Genomic DNA, 18,688 nt, shown 5'->3' on the forward strand with positions numbered 1-18,688 from the left:
TGCTTGCACTTATATGCATTTAAATGTGAAGGAACTGCTTTAAGATACATGAAACTAAATTTAGATTTCCACTGCTGCACCTGAGAGCAGGTCTGGTCCTGCATATTACAAATGGTATTTTCTTTGGAAGGAGAATGGTTTATGTTTTATAGTTTTAAGTGGCTTTTAATGAACAGTACAAGTTTTGGACATCTGATCTCACTGTGTTACGTGTCGCAACAACTTTTTCTCAGAAAGCAGAGCAAAAGGATTGCAGAACAGTGATCTTCCTTTTGCAGACACTTGATAGCTGAATAGAAAGCCCAATTATTTGTATAGATTTTATCACTAAATGATAAAAACCATCATAGCAGGATGTCATACATGCTAAACTGAAATATGTATTGTTTAAATCACAGAAATATATAGGATGGGAGTTAAAGGAGAGTAGGGGACACAAGAATAATAGTTGACTTAGATATTTGTTGCAAATATAGAGTTGAAAGTACATTTTAAGCTCAACAATACTATGACTTTTGTTAGTTTACGGGGGGAGTTACTTTTCCTGTGGTTTATTATATAGAATTTTCCAACTGTTAAAAAAAAAAAAAAGAAAGGGTGAGCAATCTCTGCTGTGCCAGGCCTATGTACTTTCAACATGAATGTTTATTTTGCTGCTACCTTGAAACAGATATGCCTGGTTACTGAGCTGGGTCTGCTGACTCTGTCCTGGCTTAAAAGCTTCAGCTTTCCAATTGCAATGGCAAAGCCTTGCTTTCAAATATAAACACTGAAAGGCTGCCAATAATTTCATTAATCACTGGTAAAATTTTGCTGAGCCCAAGGTTACCATGGGTTTTGTACTAGAGTACTTTTGGATTTCACTTTCTCAGCTCTAACAGGGAGTAGCTTCCCTTCCCTGACAAAATAACCCATCACAATAATCATACTAAAAAACACCTCAAAGGGTGCTTTTGGCAAAAATGCAGAAAAATTCATGTACATTTCTCCCTCAGTTGGTCACTTCAGCAATAGCTGTATCTACCCAATGCATCTGCTACCATGCTTTGCAGAAGCGTGATAAAAACCAACATAATTCACCCAAATGTGCCAGAAGCTGGTTTCTGTGCACCAGAGTAACTCCATGGAAATGGAGGTATTTATTTTCTTGCAGGACAAACCCAATTTCCTCCCTGAAGAAGCAAGGTGTCTGCATGCTGTGCCCGGTGAGAGTCTCTCTGTTCCTTGCAGTGATGGTGACTCACTTTTCCCTCCTGGCTGTTTTTGCAGGGGAGACAACCACGACGGTGGCGCCGTTCATTGCGGGCGGGGTCAGCGACGGGCAGTGGCACTCGGTGCAGGTGCAGTACTACAACAAGGTAAGGCTGATTCTGCTGCTGCTAGCCCTGCTGTTCATACAGCAACAGGGGCAGCTAGCTCTGACCTGACATATGCAGGTGACCTGAATTGCATTTGTTTCACCAGTCACCTTGGTACAGCTCTGCACAAATGGTACTGGTCTTGCTTACCTTGCCTGGGACAAAAATTCTCTCATAGGATGTTTGGGGTTTGACCCAGGAAAGCAAAACTAGATGTAGTATGTTTTTTTTTTGAAGTACTCCTAGGGAAACCTTCATGTACTTGGAGCTATTTTCATTTTCAGTTTTTTAAGCTGTTACAAGTGTCAGTGTATCTAAACCAACTGATTCATTTGTGTCTTGTTAAAAAAATTGTGCTATGCAGCAGCCTTCAGTGTAATAACTATCAACCGTTAGGGCAGAATTTCCTGAAACAAAGAAAATTCTTTCCTATAGCTGTCTTTTCTTGTCAAAGGGTGGGTTTAGCTAGCACTAGCTTCTCTGGTCTGGAAAATATGATTATTAAAAGGTTCACAGCTTTCAGTAATAAAGCACTGTCTTACTAAATAGTTTTTTTTGTCTGCTATATAAAAAGATATACAAGAGAAACTCAAAAGTTGTCACTGCATGCAGTCCATGGCACTCAGAGGTGGACTCTGTGGTCCCTGTCCCTCTGCTGCCACTTGGTCACAGGGTCAGACTGACTAAACTAAAAGCATTGCAGGCTCTCTGTGCAGAGCAGCCATTTCATGACGAACCACAAAGCAGGATTTTAGAGTGTACAGTGTCACTATTTACAGGTAGATGTCAGAGATCTTCTATAAACCATAACAAAAATTAGAGTTCATTTAGTGACTAAGAGACGTTGCTTTTAAGTCTGACATGGAGCATTTTAGGGGAATCACATAAGGAAATAGAGAGGCATTGTTGGCTGTTAAAAAGGAAACAGGATACTGGTGTAGGAAGCTGAATGGAAGATGGAGGATTAATATGATCAGCAAGTTTTTTTATTTTCCAGCGCTGCATCCTTTCATCACAGTTTGTGTGGCAGTTTGAATGGGAGGATTAAAATTTTATTTTGAGTCCTAGATAGGATCTCCTAGCCTAAGGATATTTTATTGAGGTAGTAAAAAGCTTTCTATTAGTATTTTATATTTTTAAAAAAATTAAACTTAATTAAGTTTTGTGCTTAACATATGCAATATATTCTCCGCTATCTGGAGCCCAGAGAAGTAGAAGTGAAACTTGGTGTGTTGCTATGCACACATCTGTGGACACTGTGAAGCTCTTCTGCTGTTTCCGGGTCTGCATATTTGTTAGAGGATTACTCTGGCAGAGTGCACAGCACTTGCTGAGGCAGTGGAGGGACACTCCAGCTTTCAGGCCCCTGGGCACAGCTGCAGGGAGAGCTGCTGGACCAGCTCACTGAAGTGCCAAGGAGCAGATAAGGGGCCTGAGCAGCAGAGGAACGCTCTTTAAAAGGCAAAGAGATCTGACACAGATGTTAAAAATAAACCCCTGCCTCATTTTCAGGGCTTGCTATGGTTCAAGCAGACTGGTAGTGAGCCATGTTAGCAGCTGGTGTTTTCTCGTTGTTAACATGTGTGTCCTGTCATCATTTTCTTCTTCTGCCCCAGTTTTTTGAAGTGAAATGAGCCAGTCTCCACTGAACAGGACAAAATTCATGGCAGAGAGGGAGAGCAGAGTGAAACACCAGGAAACACTGCTGATTTACTGCCTTTGCCACTTGTGTGACATGAAAGTGATGAAAAGCAGGGTCACTGTGTGGAGAGCTGCACTGTGCCCTTTGCTGTCCGTGTGAGAGACTGAGGTCATCACCTTCCCCTTAGCAGCATTTATTGCAGGATGGTTAAATTTGGGCTGGAGGGGGGAGCTCACAACTTTGAGTAGATGGCACAAGTAGTAAATGCTCACCAGTATGTATTCAGAGTGCTCTCAGCACTTCCCAGCACATCTGAGAATTGCACATCGCACCAGCTCTCCAGCAGTGGAAGAGGGAGTGGGTGCTGCAGGGCAGTGACAGCTGGAGGCAGCTCTGCAGCCCTGCCCACCAGGCTGCCCCCACACCCTGCCCCAGGGTTAAGCCTTCACCTCAGCTGGTATTTGTTTGTACAGCAGTTTCTTGGCTGCTTCATGTTTTAACAAAGCTGGAAGTAAAGTTCCTGTGAGGAGGTTGAAAAGACAGGGACAATTTAGGGATTTGAGTTGTGCCAAGATAAATGGGATGCTGTGTCTAAACTTGACACAGTTGAGATGTTTGAATAACAGAGGACCAAAACTCATGAGTTTTGAAATATGAAATTATGCACACATATTAGTTTACAGCTACTGCATCCTTCCACGCTTTCCAAAATCCTACTGCAGTGGCAGTTCATCATCCCAAGGCTACACAGTCCCTTTGTTCTGCTCAGAAACCTTTCTGAGCATGCAAAGCTCCCCTGAGCTGTCTCCCTCCTCCCTGTCTCTGGCTCATGTTTGATCCTCACCTTCAGGCCCTTCTGGACTCTCCTCCCTCCTGTCTGCCTCTGTCTTTTCCTGGCAGCAGGGCCACAGGGGCTGCCTCCACCAGCATCCCTTTGGTGCGCCTCCCCCTTTTTCCATTCTGCTGTTTGCCTGGGGAGCTTCTGGTCTTTGCTCCTTTTTAGACATCTCTTGCCAATGTTGTCCATGGGAATAATCATCATCACAGATATCCTTGGAGATCCAATTTATTGATTTGTCTTGCATTAAAAAACTTGAGCAGCAGCTGTTTTCTTAATAGACATATCCTGGCGATGTGCAAAGTCACCCTGCACAAAGTCAGTTTGCTAAAAACCATAATGAAATGAGAAACAAGTGTAGAAGTGACTCCTGTGAAGTATTTTCTGTACTTAGCTCAGAAGCGATGTGCTTGGTAATGTTTATCTTTAATGTTGTTGAAAAATGATGGTTTAGAATTAACTACATATCATGAAAGGTTCCCTGCCACTTGGGACCAAACACTGGAGCCTCATCAGTAAAAGATAAGTCCAGAGCTGGCTTTGCTCCTCTGTGTTTGCAGAGAGGCATCAAAGCAGTTCTCTGTCAGTTCAAGTATTTGATGCTTTCTTACCAACCCTGCTATGTGCCAGCACTGTAAAACATTGCAGTAAGGAAACAGATTGTATCAGAGGAAGGGAAGCAATGTCATTTCATTTACTGTGTAGTGATGGAAATGGATGCTCCCTTCGTTGGAGGAAACCAGCTGGTTTCAGTAGAAGTGCCTGAAGGAGGCACATGGAACTTGTACCAAGTGTTGGCTCTGCATTGAATTTCTGGAAGGGAAGACATCAAGGGGGAGGAATTAGAAGTTATAAGACAGCAGAAGTGAACTAGGAGTGTTTTATAACCATTATCTGGTTTCAGTTCTATATTAGAAGTTTTTCAGCTTCCCAGTAGCAAAGTATCAGTTTACCTGTTACTTGCCATTGTCGATGTTTGCTGACAGTGGGGGAAGACAGGGAGGAAGGCCACTTGCTGACTCTGATAGCTCAGACACATTATTTAGTGGGGTCCTGATCTTGCAGCCATTAAAATCAATGGGAGGTATTGAATTAAAGGTAACCTGTGGGTGACCTGCTTTCTCAAGAGGTATATATTGATAAGAAATTTAGAAGAAATGGAATTTAAAAAATTATTTTGAAAGGAAAAGTGGAAGGAGGGGGAAGATTTCAGCCTGGTAAATGAAACTAATTTAAAAATAGTAGAAACAGCCTGCTGCTTGTTTACAGGATAGCTGGTGTAGGGGGCAGCAGCAATGTCAGCTGCCCTATTTGCCTCAGTACTATACTTCCTCTCCAGGTGATGCGAATATAGTCAGCCTCTGCTGGAGCTTGGTCCTCATCCTTTGGCTCTCCTGAGCCTGCAGCATGAGTGACAGTGACCAGGTTTAGCTGTGCTGATACTTGTTTGGAATAGGAGCACACCCATGTTTGATGGTGATGATGCTCAGTAGCAATGGCATTATATGAACTGTCTGGCATTCATTGCACATACAGAGTCATGTATGATTGTAGGTAGTACCTGGAACAGCAAATTTTACTGAACCCAGTAGTGTGTGGTGTTTTTAATTAAGTGCAAAGTTCAGGCCACTCTCCCAAACTCCTGATAGAAACACAGTTCTGTTCAGCATTTGAGATATACCATCAAACTTATGTTAATGTTTCACCTGACTCATTACCTCAGGATAGAATTCATCATTTGGCACAACATAAAAATATTTTGAGTATGGACATGTTCCTTTAATTATAGAGGGCATGTACCTGTATATTTGTATTTATATGCTCTGTATATTATGTGTTACTTATACATACATGACATCCAAGTTGCTTAAGGATGTTACTGTTCTGTAGGCAGAAGGTCCTTGTGCTCTCTTTAAAGGAGCACAGGATAATTTTACCTCAATGACAGAAAACCTGGGAAAAGCATATAGAAACAAGCTCTCAGTGAGTGTCTGATGTGCAGTGCAGTAATTCTGGGGGATAGGGTGAACAAAGCCCTGAATGACTCACTGGGTGACTCACAAAAGGAACAACTTCGGTGTGCTGTTTGGCAGTGCCTGTGGTGGGATCCACTTCCATGGTCAGGAGGTGTGAAATGGTGGGTGCCTAGGAGAGTATCTCCACTGTACTGGTCTCTGAGCCTACAGTCTCCTAGGATGAGCTATTCAGGACAAATATTACTCTTTTTCCATAACTGGGATGAGATTTATTCTCATATCTGATAATCAATAGTAAGCTGCTGTTCTTTCTCTCCCTCCTTGAATGTCTTTGATTGAGACATGCCATGGGTTTTGTTTCAGATATTTGGCTGTCTTGGGAGTAGCCCACCCCTTCAGAGTGATTACAGTTAGTAGGGACCTGCTGACTCTCATCCCTCTGTGCTTCCCACCCAGCAGAACCCAGACCTGCACTTAGCCTGAAGAAAACTGCAGAGAAAACAGGCAAATTCTTCAGTTAGAGATAAACTTGAAAGAAGTGAGGGTGATTAGGGTTGATCTTCGGTGTGTTGTGAATTCAAAGGACAAGAGGTGCATTGCTCTCAGTTAGACTCACATATGAATTCAAAAATTTCCTGCCTGTGGTAAGTGATGGTTTCTCTCGAGTTAACTGGCCTTCAGCTGGGGCAAGCTGCAGCTTGAATATCACCGAAGACTGAGTTAATACTGAAGAGATTTAGCTGTCAGCCCACTCATGCACCAGAATTTGCCAGTGCCTTCTCATCTCATGGAGGTTTTATCCCTCATCCACTGGCTGAAAGCTGTTTACAGTGCCAGAACACCCTGTGGTTCAGTGCCAAGTCCCACTTGTATCTTATTTTCCATACCTGGGGGGGGTACAGCAGCTCTCCCCTTGTGCTTGCTCAGTGGGTGAGTGGGTGGGTGGGAAGGCAGCTCCCTCCCTCCCCTGGGGGCTCCTTGGCCAAAGCTGATCCTGAAGGGTTATTTTACCCTGCCCCTACAGCTGTGTGTAGCACCACAGAGCTGATTTTTTGAAGTCTGCATCCACAAATCCTCCATACTATGGATCACTAGTAGTGCCCACAGACTGGCTGTGGATGCCAGGGGTGGCCTCTGGGCAAAACCCACCAGCTCCATATCTGGGACACCTCAGTGAACCCCATTTGTTCATGCCATCTGAGTGGGGCTCTCCAGCACTGTTGGACAGAGCTTATGTGATCCAGCTGTAGGCAGCTGAGGGTCTTGAGGATGGTGTGGATTTGGGACTGCTGCCAGCTCAGGTAGACTTGGGATAAAGCTGTTCACAACAGAGAAACAGATCCTATCTGCACTTGCTCAGGACTCAGGATAAAGTGGAAGGAGAGGCAGGGTCATGGAGGAAAAGTTAGGAAGAAAAAAGCATTTCCAGGCCAGGTCACAGTTTTATATGATGCTGTTCCTGTGGCTAGTCAGGCAATATGGTGGTCAGAAAAAGGAAGTTCTGTGAATATAGGTGTCCAAAGAGGCATAAATTAAGAGCATACCTGAAGATAGTATCTGTCAATGCTCTTAATGTTAAAACAAAAAGCATCTGCTGGTCTGTTCTGAACCACCCACCTTCACTCCACGTACACTCTTCATCTCCATGTGCAATTTTTGCCATGCCCAAGTGTACTGGGTTTGATGGGGTAAAGTTAACTTTCTTCACAGTAGCTAATATGGGCTGTGTTGTGTACGGGCTGTTTTGTATTTGTGCTGAAGGCAGTGTTGGTAATGCAGGGACATTTGAATTGCTGCTGGGCAGGGCTTTCACAAAGTCAAGGACTTTTCTACTCCTCAGACTGCCCCAGCAGTGAGGAGGCTGGTGGTGCACAAGGAGCTGGGAAGGGACAGCCAGGACAGCTGACCAGAGGGGAACCCCATGCCATATGATTGAAGGGAAGAAGAAGGAATAGGGGGATGTTCACAGTGATGACATTTGTCTTCCCAAGTCACTGTTACATGTGACAGAGCCCTGCTTTCCTGAGGATGACTGAACATCTTCCCACCCATGGGAAGTGGTGAATGAATGCCTTGTTTTGTTTTGCATGTATGCGCAGCCTTTGCTTTACCTATTAAACTGTCTTCATCTCAACCCATAAATTTTCTCACTTTTGCTCTTCTGATTCTCTCCCCCATCCTTTTGTGGGGAAAGAGAGTGAGCAGCTGTGTGGGGCTTAACAGATAAAGACTTTCTGTAGTTCCTCTATAAGGAGGAAAGACCTGGAGATAAAAATTGCAATGTGTACCTGGCAAGCTTGGACATGTAAAGGGAAGGTTACTGGGTTTGGGGTTTGCTGAGTTTTTGCATTTCTGGGGAGCTAAGGATGCATCCCCCCCATTTTCTAAATGAAGCAGAAAAATCAACCAGTTGCGAAGTACAGTCCTGTACAGACCTTGTATTTCTTATACTCTTGCACGCCTTATGTCTGCCACTTGTTGGCAGAATTATCTTCAGGATTATCTTTACAGCAAATCTCTAACATTCATCACTGCCTGTGTTTTACTAGAGCCTCTGCTTTGATTCTGGGAGCTTGTGTGACACAACTGCCTAACAGTGGCCAGAGGCAGAGCACTGCTGAGCAACTTGAGGATGTGTACGCAGAATTTTTATTTTGAAAACTCAGGTCCATCCCTGTTCTCCCACCCAGGAGCCTGCTGAGACCAAGTTTCATGCAGTCACCCATCACCAAGAGGGGGTGACACAGTCATACCCCAAAAATCAAGATCTACAGGGCTGTGTGTTGTTGTAGTCATGGGCAGCTGAAGCATGGTGGCCACTTGCAATCCCCTGACACGGGCAGGCAGGAAGTGCCTTTTAATCCAAGGGCAGAAGCACAGGTGGCACAGGCAGTGCAGGCAGTGGGAGTGGTGCAGCTCTGTGCTGGAGAGGTGAATGCAGCAATTTGTTTTCAATAGGGTGGGATGAGTGCAGCAACCTGTGACAGTCTGCTGCAGAGACAAGCACAGACCCTGCTGCCTCTGGCACACATGCCCCTGCACGAGGTGCCTTTGGAGCTGACAGATACGTTATCTTGTTTCCTTCTGAAAACAGAGACCATCTCTGTTGATGGCAAATTTGCCTGTTATGGAAATATATTCCATATCCAGAACTGACAATTGATTTTCCCACTTTGCCTTAAAAAAAGGCAGAGTGCCTTTCACTACAACATTGTAGTGAAACTCAGACTGTGAAAATTGTGCCAAAAAACAAGGATGGCACTGGTTACTGCTTTCTTTCCTGTAAAGGGAACCAATCCTTGTTAGATTGGGTTCTCACCACTCTGTTGCCCCAGGACCAGCAGGCAGCATCAGGCAGTAGCTCAGCACAGGCTTCCCTGTGCCACCCCACTCCCACCTCGTGTGAGCTTTCCAGCACAAACACCTTGTTTGCTCAGCTCTTGGTCTCCCTGCTGAGCCTGCCAAGGCTCTGCCAGCACTGTGGGTGATTTATGAGGCAGGCACATGCCTGCAGCTGAATAGGGATTGCCAGCTCCTTGGAGAAAAGCCACATAGCTGCCACCAGCTAGGCATAACTTTGTCATTGGACCCTGGGTGAAAGACACTGCCCTCACAGTATCCAAGACACCACCCAGTATCGTTTACCTCTGAATCTGAGCAGTCAGGAAAAGTGGTTGGTGATTAAATTCATAGATAGGTATTTGGTATTGCCCCTTGTGCTGGGGAGCACCTCCTGCACCAGAGCAGGATTGCCCAGCTGAGTGCTGAGTTTTGTAACTTGGTTGGAAAAGACAGACCCCAACAGAAGCCAAATAACTGGAAAAACAATTAGCAATAACGTTTGGGTATGACTTACGCAAATGTCTATCACTGGTGACATCGGAGCAGATTTAATTGTGAGCTGAGGGAGAATTTTTGAAGTTAATCCTCTTGGTGGCTTCCAGACTAATTTGTTAAGGGATTGAGGGAGATTTTCTAAACAAACAATGCAGTTGTTGAAGATTATGGTAATGCCACTGTTGATCAGATGTGGCACTGCCAGAGTTTGGATTTTGCTGGCTCAGATTGACATGCTGTGTTTACAGCATTTCTGATTGACACAGACCTGCTTCAGCATTGCTTGGCATTGTTTGATAAAGAAAAATGCAGAATAGCAATTGCCATGTCAAGCAAACCATGGAAGTGGAGAGGTACTGGAAATACTGAAAATTATATTCAATTAGGAGCACCCTACTTCTCTGAGCATATTTTTCCAGAAGGAAATAGAATTTTGTGGCATTTCAAAACCTAAATTCATGATATTTCTAAGAAATGCCAATAGATCTTTTAAAGGCTCTCATAAGTGTGCAGGGCAGCACATTACAACATAGTGCTTCCTCTTAAAAGAACCACGTATTCTTACTTCAGATTTAACCATATTTCTTCCAATGTTACCATTCCCTTATCACCCATCTCATTGTGAATTGTTTAACAGCAGAATGTACAGCAGGGTCTGGAAGCCAGTGATGTTACAGCAAGGTGGTGGATGGTGCTAACTTCCAGCAGTGTGGGTGGTACACCTCAGCAGATCATCAATTTGTGCTGGATGCTTTTCCTTCTACAGCATTTTCATGGGATCAAAAGTTCTGCCATGGCTTATGCACAGGGAAGCCTGCAGGACACCAAAACCATAGGGAGCATGACCACAGTCAGTTCATTAGCTCAAGTTTTTGAGGACTTAGATGTACTTACCCATGTACCTGGGGAGCCTGTTCTTCATAGAGAAAGGGTTTCTTCACAGGGTTTCTTCAGCTTTACAAGAAAAAAACGTTTCAAGTGTAAAAGTCACTTTCTTTTCTAGCCACAACCAAAATTTTTAAGCAGCATCCTGAGAGACATTCATGTTTAATTTACTTCTCAGCTCAAGTGGGTAAGGAAATTTGACTGGAATTCCAAGGTGATTAGCCAGAAGCAGGTTATGAAGTTTTTTTCACAACTTTCTTACAAGAACAGAAGTTGCTGTATCAGCAGATTATTGTCCTTTTTGGTGGGTAGGCTTGTATACTGGTGAAAGATGTGGTAAGTAGTGCTGGAGGCTCATGTACAATATGAGAGTATGAGGGATTTGTAGCTATGCATTTGTATTACTGATCTGTATTTTTGGTGCTACTGGGCATGGCCATTAAAAAAACCCTATCAATTAAAATTGCAAGCAGCTAGAGGAAAGAAAGAAATGAGATTTTCATTACCGAAAGCATTCTGCATTTTGCATTTGAAGTTCAGAATGTTGTTCTAGTCAAACACATAAAATATGTTCTTCGTGTCTGAATGCAAAAGATATCATTTCCCACATGCTCAGAACTCAATTTTTAAAATGCCATGAGAAAAGGTATTCTCAGAAAAAATAGTTCCTTTTGTGAGTCATTTCCTGGTTTTCTGGCTCATGATTCATACACTCACATCCTTGCTGAGGTCAAATTCATCCTCTTCCACCCAAATCCAGAGGATCGTCAATGAAAGTCCTCCTCTAGGTAAGACCGTAGATTTGCTATACAGAGACTGAACCTTGACAGATTCTGATTAGAATTAATATACCTGCCCACAGTTCTGATGTTCTTGCTGTCCCCTGAAATCTTTAAATCAAGTCACTATTTCCCTTTCTAAAGGAACATTTTCTCTTGGGTGCACGTGATGTTATTGAGCAGGACTCACTGGGTTATGTTCTGTGGTTGTACAAAGCAGAAGACTGATTAGATGAGAACATGAGTCCCATAGATTCAAAAAATGTGACAGAATCCTGTGAAAACCTGTCTTGAGTTCCAGCTTGCAGTATTGCAGGTGGAAAGCTCAGAGGGAGCAGAATTGTTGCTGCACATTTGCCCCATTCTTACACACTTGCACAGCATCTACCACTCCCTCAGTGGGACTTTGGCCTGGCCTATGACAACCATTTACATTCCTAACATCTCCTGAAAAGCACTGGAGGGCTGCCTGGCTAATATTTACTTTTTCTTGCTCTGGCTGGTTGTGGAGCCCTTGCAGGTGTTAGTGGGTGTAAAGGGATGGGGGGTGGGCAGCTGATCTGCCCTTGTGGAACAAAGATATGTGAGCCTGGTTTTAAAAGTCCCTCCCTGCAATTCCACCATTATTTATTCGTGTGGATTTCAGTTAGTAATTGTTTTTGTTGGTGTTTTGTTTGCTTTTTTTTTTTTTTCTGGTGGAGGGTAAGTGTGAAGTGATTGATATCTGGGAAAGGAAATCAGGATTTGGCTGTGGAGCAACATTCCATTGTCTTGACACAAAATAACAAATAACTCACCTCTAAATCTGTGTCTCGGGAAATTAAAGTGTAAAGCAGTGAAAGTCATGGGGAGGTCATTGAGATGTAAAGTGTGACCTGTTCCCCAGCCCTGAGCAGCTCAGCTCTCAGTGGCAGCTTTGAGAAATCTCTGGGACTGGGGAAGGGAGGGAAAGCATGTGCCCAGGGCCTGGCTTGTTCTCTCCCCCGCCTGCTTTTTGGAACTGTTGCTCTCACAGAGTTTGCAAACACCACCTGAAAAACACTGATTGTTGTGGTGGTGATTTTATATGCAAACACAAACAGTAACTTTTCAGAACACATCTGCACAGTAAGGGACTGTGTCTTGGCAAAATCAGCCTGAGTCCCTCCTCTTTTGGAAGCCTCATCTTTGTCAGGGCTGTTCAGTGCTTACTCTTCTCGCATCACCCAGGTTTTAAAGGCTTCATTTGTGTGCCCATCTAGGGTGTGCACCCCACATCTGAACTGAGTGTCAGCTGTGTGGCTTTTCCTCCTGGTGTGGGGCTCTCAGTCATGCTGGGGAACCCAGCACCCAGTGATGCTCCTGAGCCCAGTTTGCTCAAGCCATCTGACACCTCTGCACTGCAAAAATCCCAAAACATTTAGTGGCACCTCCCAAAATGGTGATTATTGAGATCTCCATGAGACCTGGCACAATCTGAATGGTCCTTGGCTCACCCTAAGGCCCTGGGGACAGGGCTTGAAGGTTATGCTCTGCAGCTCAGCCTGGCAAGGCCTTGCTCAAAGCCATGGAGTCATTGGAATGGCACCTCAGGAATTTGGTGCGAGTTGTTTGAAGTGCACTGTTATCACAATTAAATCATGTAGTAAATTACAGTAACTCACTGATTTGCAGTAACTTTTCAGGTATTTTGTATCTGTCTGTGTAGTGAGAGGAAGCAGCACTTTGCAGTTACCTGGCCTTGCAGAAGTCTCTGTGTGCCAGGGGACCCTCACAACGATCCAGCCATGGGGGAGGAAGCCCATGGAAAAGTGTGGGATTCCTGGATGTTATAGGCAGAAATGTGACTCCATTACCACACTAAGAAGCAGTTTGCTTGGCAAGGTGTCACCAGGGATTTGTCCAGGAAGGGGTTAGTTGCTGTGCATAAGTGTCACAGGTATTTCTTGGACTCTGAGAGCAGCCACATTGACATTCTGGATGCAAAAATATGTCATAGAACTTACAAGATATAAATATATATAAAGCAAAAAATATTTCAGAATTGTTCTTTGGCAGGTAAATAGGGATAAGTGGCAAAGGGAGAAGGATTTGCTGAAGTGGAAGAGGACAGCAGGGGAGGGAGAACAAGGGGGCTCTTCCAGCATCAAGGGATATGTTCTTCTTTCCCAGTTCGCCAAAGGTGCTGTGGAACATCCTTGTTGGTGGAAAGAGACTGAGACAGCAAAATAGGCAGAAAAAGGGTTCAGAGGGCAGGAAAGGTCAGGGAGAAGGGACATCAGCCACAGGGGGAGAACAGCATGAGGAAAGGGCTGCAGAGGAAGGACAGGGCACCCACAGCAGCAGAGCACTGTGGTGAGTGCTGTCTGCCACATGGAAAGCTGAATGTTGTCTTGAGGAGAGAGAGAATGGTCTCTTGACAGCCAAAACAGGTCTGTCTTGCTGTGTCACTGATTCAGCCTCAAAGAGCTGAGAAGCATCTGGGAATACACATTTGAGGATAAAATTTCCATTTGCAGACAGGGAAAACTCATCTTCCCATCAGCACTACAGCAGCCCTTGCCAAAATTAGTCAGAACTAAGAATTATACCCTTTGCAGTAGCTGGATGATATTTGTGAAGATCCTGGTCATGCTGTAGAGGCAAGGAGCATATCTGGATGCCGTGCCTGTGTAACCATGGCTTTTCACAGCCCTGCTGTGCCATTGCCACATGTGACAGGAGGGGCTGCTCCCCATCTCTGTCCCAGCACTGGAAGAGCAGCACAATTCAGGCAGTGCCATTCACTAGTGCCAGGTCTCATAGCTGTGCTGAAAGCCTCCTGCTTTGAATATCAAAGTTTAGCCTCTGGATGCAGCCCTAAAGGAGATAACAAATCAGGCCAGTAAAACTCGCTTGACTTTGTGGGCCAGCCCAGATCCTGATGATTGGTGTTGCAGGGCGTTTCTCTAGGAAAAGAAACTGGTCTGATGGCTTTTCAGGATTTGCATTTTTTACTCACTGATGGGAAGTTCTTTGGTTTTCCTTTTCACTGTCCCAGGCTCTCATGTTTCTGTACAGACTTGAATCAAATTTGTATAGAGAAATGCCATTAAAATATTCAGTGAATAAAGGGGATACATACATCAAAGGAGTAAGGGGGTTATGTGAAATGACTTGTCCTGCCTTTCCCTGGTGACTAATCGGGATCTGTTCTTCATACCGCCTATCTTCAAGGTGCTCTGGAAACCTGCAAGGGGAAACTCTAGAAAACAAAGATTAACGTTAGTGGTTTCTGTAATCTGACCTGATTTGGAGTTTCCTGATTGATCAGAGTGGTCTGCACGTCCATGCTAAGCTCCTCTGGCATTTCCTAGTCTCTCCCCGTGAGAGCGGGACCGTGAGCAGTGTGCTGTCCCTGTTTATTTTTTCCTGTTTATTTATTTATTTTCCTTGCTGGGGGGGCTGGGCTCCGGCAGCTTGTCCGGGGAGACGGCCGCTGCCATGGGCCCTTAATGAGCTTTTTGAGCACTGAAGCAGCACAGCATCGCCTGGGAATGGCAGGGGCTCCTCCCTTCCCCACGGCCGAGCGGGAGCAGAGGCCGGCGGGTTAACGAAGCAGCCGGGGCTGGCGGGGCTGGCGGGCGGCCTAATGAGCGCCAGGGAGCTGGGATGGGACCCTGGCAGAGCCTGCAGCAGGACCCTGTGCCACTTGCCCCAATGCCCCCAGCAGGACCCTGTGCCACTCACTGCAATGCCCCCAGCAGGACCCTGTGCCACTCACTCCAATGCCCCCAGCAGGACCCTGTGCCACTTGATCTGTTTCCCCCCATTATTACTGTAGCTGGAAGCATTAAAAATCAAAGAGCCCCAAAAGGAATAACGCATTTTCCACCCAGCACTTTTGTGGGTGGTGGGGTCTGAACCAGCGCATTAACAATGAAGAGGAGAGTGTTAAAAAAAATAACAAGGAAACAGATTCTTTTTAACCTTTAACCACTCTGAAAGGCCAATAAATCATTAGCTACTAATTAACAAAAACAGAAGGGTAACTTACTGTCTGGTAAGGAAACTCTTGGAATCACTGAAGGGCTGGCACTTACTTCAGGATGGCTTTTCTTCTTATTAAAAAGACAAACAAGCCAAGCTCTGAATATTAAGCTATGCCATACAAAGCATTTTGCGAGAAGACTGTCTAAAATAAATATATTTTTAATGTGTACAGTGAGCTGAGAAAATGCAGAATTTACAATATGCAACATCTAACCCCCAAGACATTGGGTCTCCTCCTGATGCCAAGTGTAACAAGGTACATTGTGTCTCATCTGTGAGCAGTACCGGTTTGCATTTTCTAAATGTTGGCCATACTTACAGTCTGCTGCTGCATCATCTCCTCAGCTCCTTCAAAAGACTCAGTGGTGTGGCTGAAGCAGGAGGAAGACCTCCTGGCTGAGGTTTGGGCTGGAGAGCACAGCTTTCAGCCTGAGCTCAGGGAGTATCCCTTATGTTGGAGCACTCTCTGATGGCTGACCAAAACCACTCTCGCTCTTCCCAGCTGTGAGAAAAGTCAAGTGGCAAGTTTTTATCTAGGAATGGAAGTTGGAAAAGAGTTGTCTGGTGGAGGAAATGTTTGTGAGACCTCTGGAATAGGCTGTTATCTTGCAGATTAACTAATAAAAGGGTGAGATCTAGGAATCTGAGTGTCACCACTGCTGCTGATTGACTAAACAAACATTTGAACTTTGGAGTATTACTATTACATGTACAGATACTATCTCATCTGGTTTAGTTTAAAATAAGTCTGCCTAGGATTGGACTACTTGCTTAAACCTCTCCAACAGTTTTGCATCCTGACTTGGAAACAGTAGGACATATGATCTAAATACAAGGGTTAAGTGTTTAGGACAAGGGCTCCCATTGTCTGTGGATCTGTATGTCTTTTCCATTCACTGTGCATCGTTACACCAGCTGTGTCTCTAATAAGTAACTGTGTGGGCTCTCGCAGTTTAAATATTTACTTAAACATAATAGAGAACCCAAACGAAACTGAGCCACATGAGAATATCCACCTCTGATGTTCTAAGTGTAATCACAGTGGATTTGTGCAGTAGATTTGCAAACTATAAACAGATGTGTTTTGATGACTTTCTCTCCTCTGTCTGGTCTCCACTTGTAAAACACAAGTTCACAGATTAAGCTTCTCAGGGTTTTTCACCTGGGAGAAGCTACATGTCTTTCTTCCTGTTGAATTTATGGGGAGAAGTCCAAACATTGCCCTATAACTGAGTTTCACAAAAATCAGATTTGGCGTCACTAGGAAAATACCTCCCCATACTGCAACCTGAGAAAGTCACTACAAATGGCCAAAGGTAGTTCCATACCCTGTTGTTGCTCAAGAAGGTCACTCCTCCAGGTCACTGCTGAGGACAGTAGATGAGTCTCACTGTTACCTCTGCTATGGTCAGAAAGGGAGCTGCAATTTTCAAAAGACATCCTAGGAGGCTGCCATTCCTGTAGTCACATTTTGCCTGTAACTCTCTCTGGGCAAAGGTGAATGTCATGGGTTAGACATGAGATGGGACATTGTCATTCATAGATCAGAACCACTGATCTTCATGAAAACTCAGTGGGGCAAAGTTAAGTTTCATTACATTGTTTACAGTTTTAGGTACTAATTGCCACCATTTGAGGAATATAAATATGATTTATCTTGGTTTACAGACAGAGAAAAAGATAGGGGATTTTTGCCGCCACATATTGATCCTAAGACAGGACTATTTATTTTCTCCAGGTGACCCTATATGTGACTATAACATAAAAACATAAGAGTCAGTATAACAAACAAAATTAATTTCATTATGGGATGCACAGAATGTTTGAAGAATCATCATGTGATGGTGATAAAAACACTGCAACACTTAGGGCTGCTTTTTCTTCCTTTCATTTGAGTCCGGAATAATGCACTTCTTTCATAGTTTGTTTAAGGGAGACCAGGTTTTCTCTCTGGCACTGTTTGGTACCTCTCCTTGCTACTCAGTATTACAGCATGTGGTCTTTGAAATTTGAATCCCGGCTTCTTTCTGGAGAAGCACTAACTGAAAAGGCAGCCTTTAGGGTTAGGCAGCAAAAGGTAAATTTTCAGCTCCATGAGCAGGAACTCAGTTACATGACTTGCATTACTATTAATGGGGGTCATGCTGGTAAATTCCTGTACACCACATTGCACATTTACTCATGAGTGCAGAATTGGCACAGCTAATGAAACTTGCCTTTCGGGTAGCATGTATTTCAGGAGATGGGTCTGACAGGCAGAAAGAACTGCTAAGTACCCAGATGAAAATCTGGCTTTTAACTCCTTGAACATATTTCCAGAAAATAATAGTGTGAATTAATGCTGGTTAGTGTTAGCTGCTCCTACTGTTAGGGATCAGTCTTGCTCCAGTAGGATTTCATTGAGGCAAAGATCATGCCTGAAATGTCAATGTGTGTGCTGTCATGTAGTGTTGGCAATTCACTTTCTGATGCATTTTCCAAGTACTATTCACTGTCACTTTTTTTCTTTCAAACATAGGCCAGTCCACTGCTAACAGTGGCTTCTACAGTCATAAACAAATACTTTTTTTAAAAATCATTTTCAGCCCTGCTACTTTCCCAACAACGATCCCTCCTGTGCCTGAGCATCCCCTGGTGATTACCACCCTACATTACTCATGGGCATCTTATACCCTTTGTTCTTGTACTATGTCCATTCCAGTGATGGCATCTTATTTCCAAAACTCTTCTCTAGCCTTTACTTTGCTAGGCTAAACATGCCAAGTCCATTTTGCCTGTTTGATATGGTAAACTTGCTCTGGCTGCTGTTCTGTGCACCTGCTGTAATTGGAAGGTATTTTTAGTAAATGAAAACAAAACTGCCCAAACATTCCATCCTGTTCAGTGTTATGAAACTTTCCTCTTATGCATCTGTGCAACAGCCCAGTGTTGTATTGCCTTTTTAACCTTTCAGTCTCACCATGGTTCCTCACTGTTTTGTAGTTAATTAGTAGGGTTTTTTATTATTTTTCATCATTTAGTGCTGAGAGTTTTCAGAGTCTGCAATAGAAATTCTTGTCATCAGATCCCAAGTTTCATGTTGTGGGATTAATTCTCTTCCATGCAACTATTCAAAGTGATTTTTTTTTTAAATGCACGATACTCTAAATATCCTTTGCATCACCAGTAACCTATATTTAACATTAATCAAAGTATTTAATGATTAAAATCTGTTCCATGATTCATTGCTGAAGGAGCTCTTAACTTGGGCTTTCTCTGATAAAGTATTTTATTTATTTCCCAATATTTCAATTATAAATCATTCCCAATGTCAGCTGTTGAGAAGATGAATAGTGCGTATTACTTGGCACATATTTTGAGAT

General features: G+C 43.9%; 1 protein-coding gene across 1 annotated transcript in view; it reads left to right on the forward strand.

The window, feature by feature from the left end:
- The window catches only part of CELSR1 (cadherin EGF LAG seven-pass G-type receptor 1), a 164,278-nt gene that overhangs the window by 94,298 nt on the left and 51,292 nt on the right, over positions 1-18,688 (forward strand). The window contains exon 5 of the mRNA XM_031059007.1: positions 1,270-1,358. Within this exon, the coding sequence (XP_030914867.1) occupies positions 1,270-1,358 (89 nt within the window). The remainder of the gene's footprint in view (positions 1-1,269; positions 1,359-18,688) is intronic.

This window comes from Geospiza fortis, unplaced genomic scaffold (assembly GCF_000277835.1).
Source record: "Geospiza fortis unplaced genomic scaffold, GeoFor_1.0 scaffold424, whole genome shotgun sequence".
Taxonomy (NCBI): domain Eukaryota; kingdom Metazoa; phylum Chordata; class Aves; order Passeriformes; family Thraupidae; genus Geospiza; species Geospiza fortis.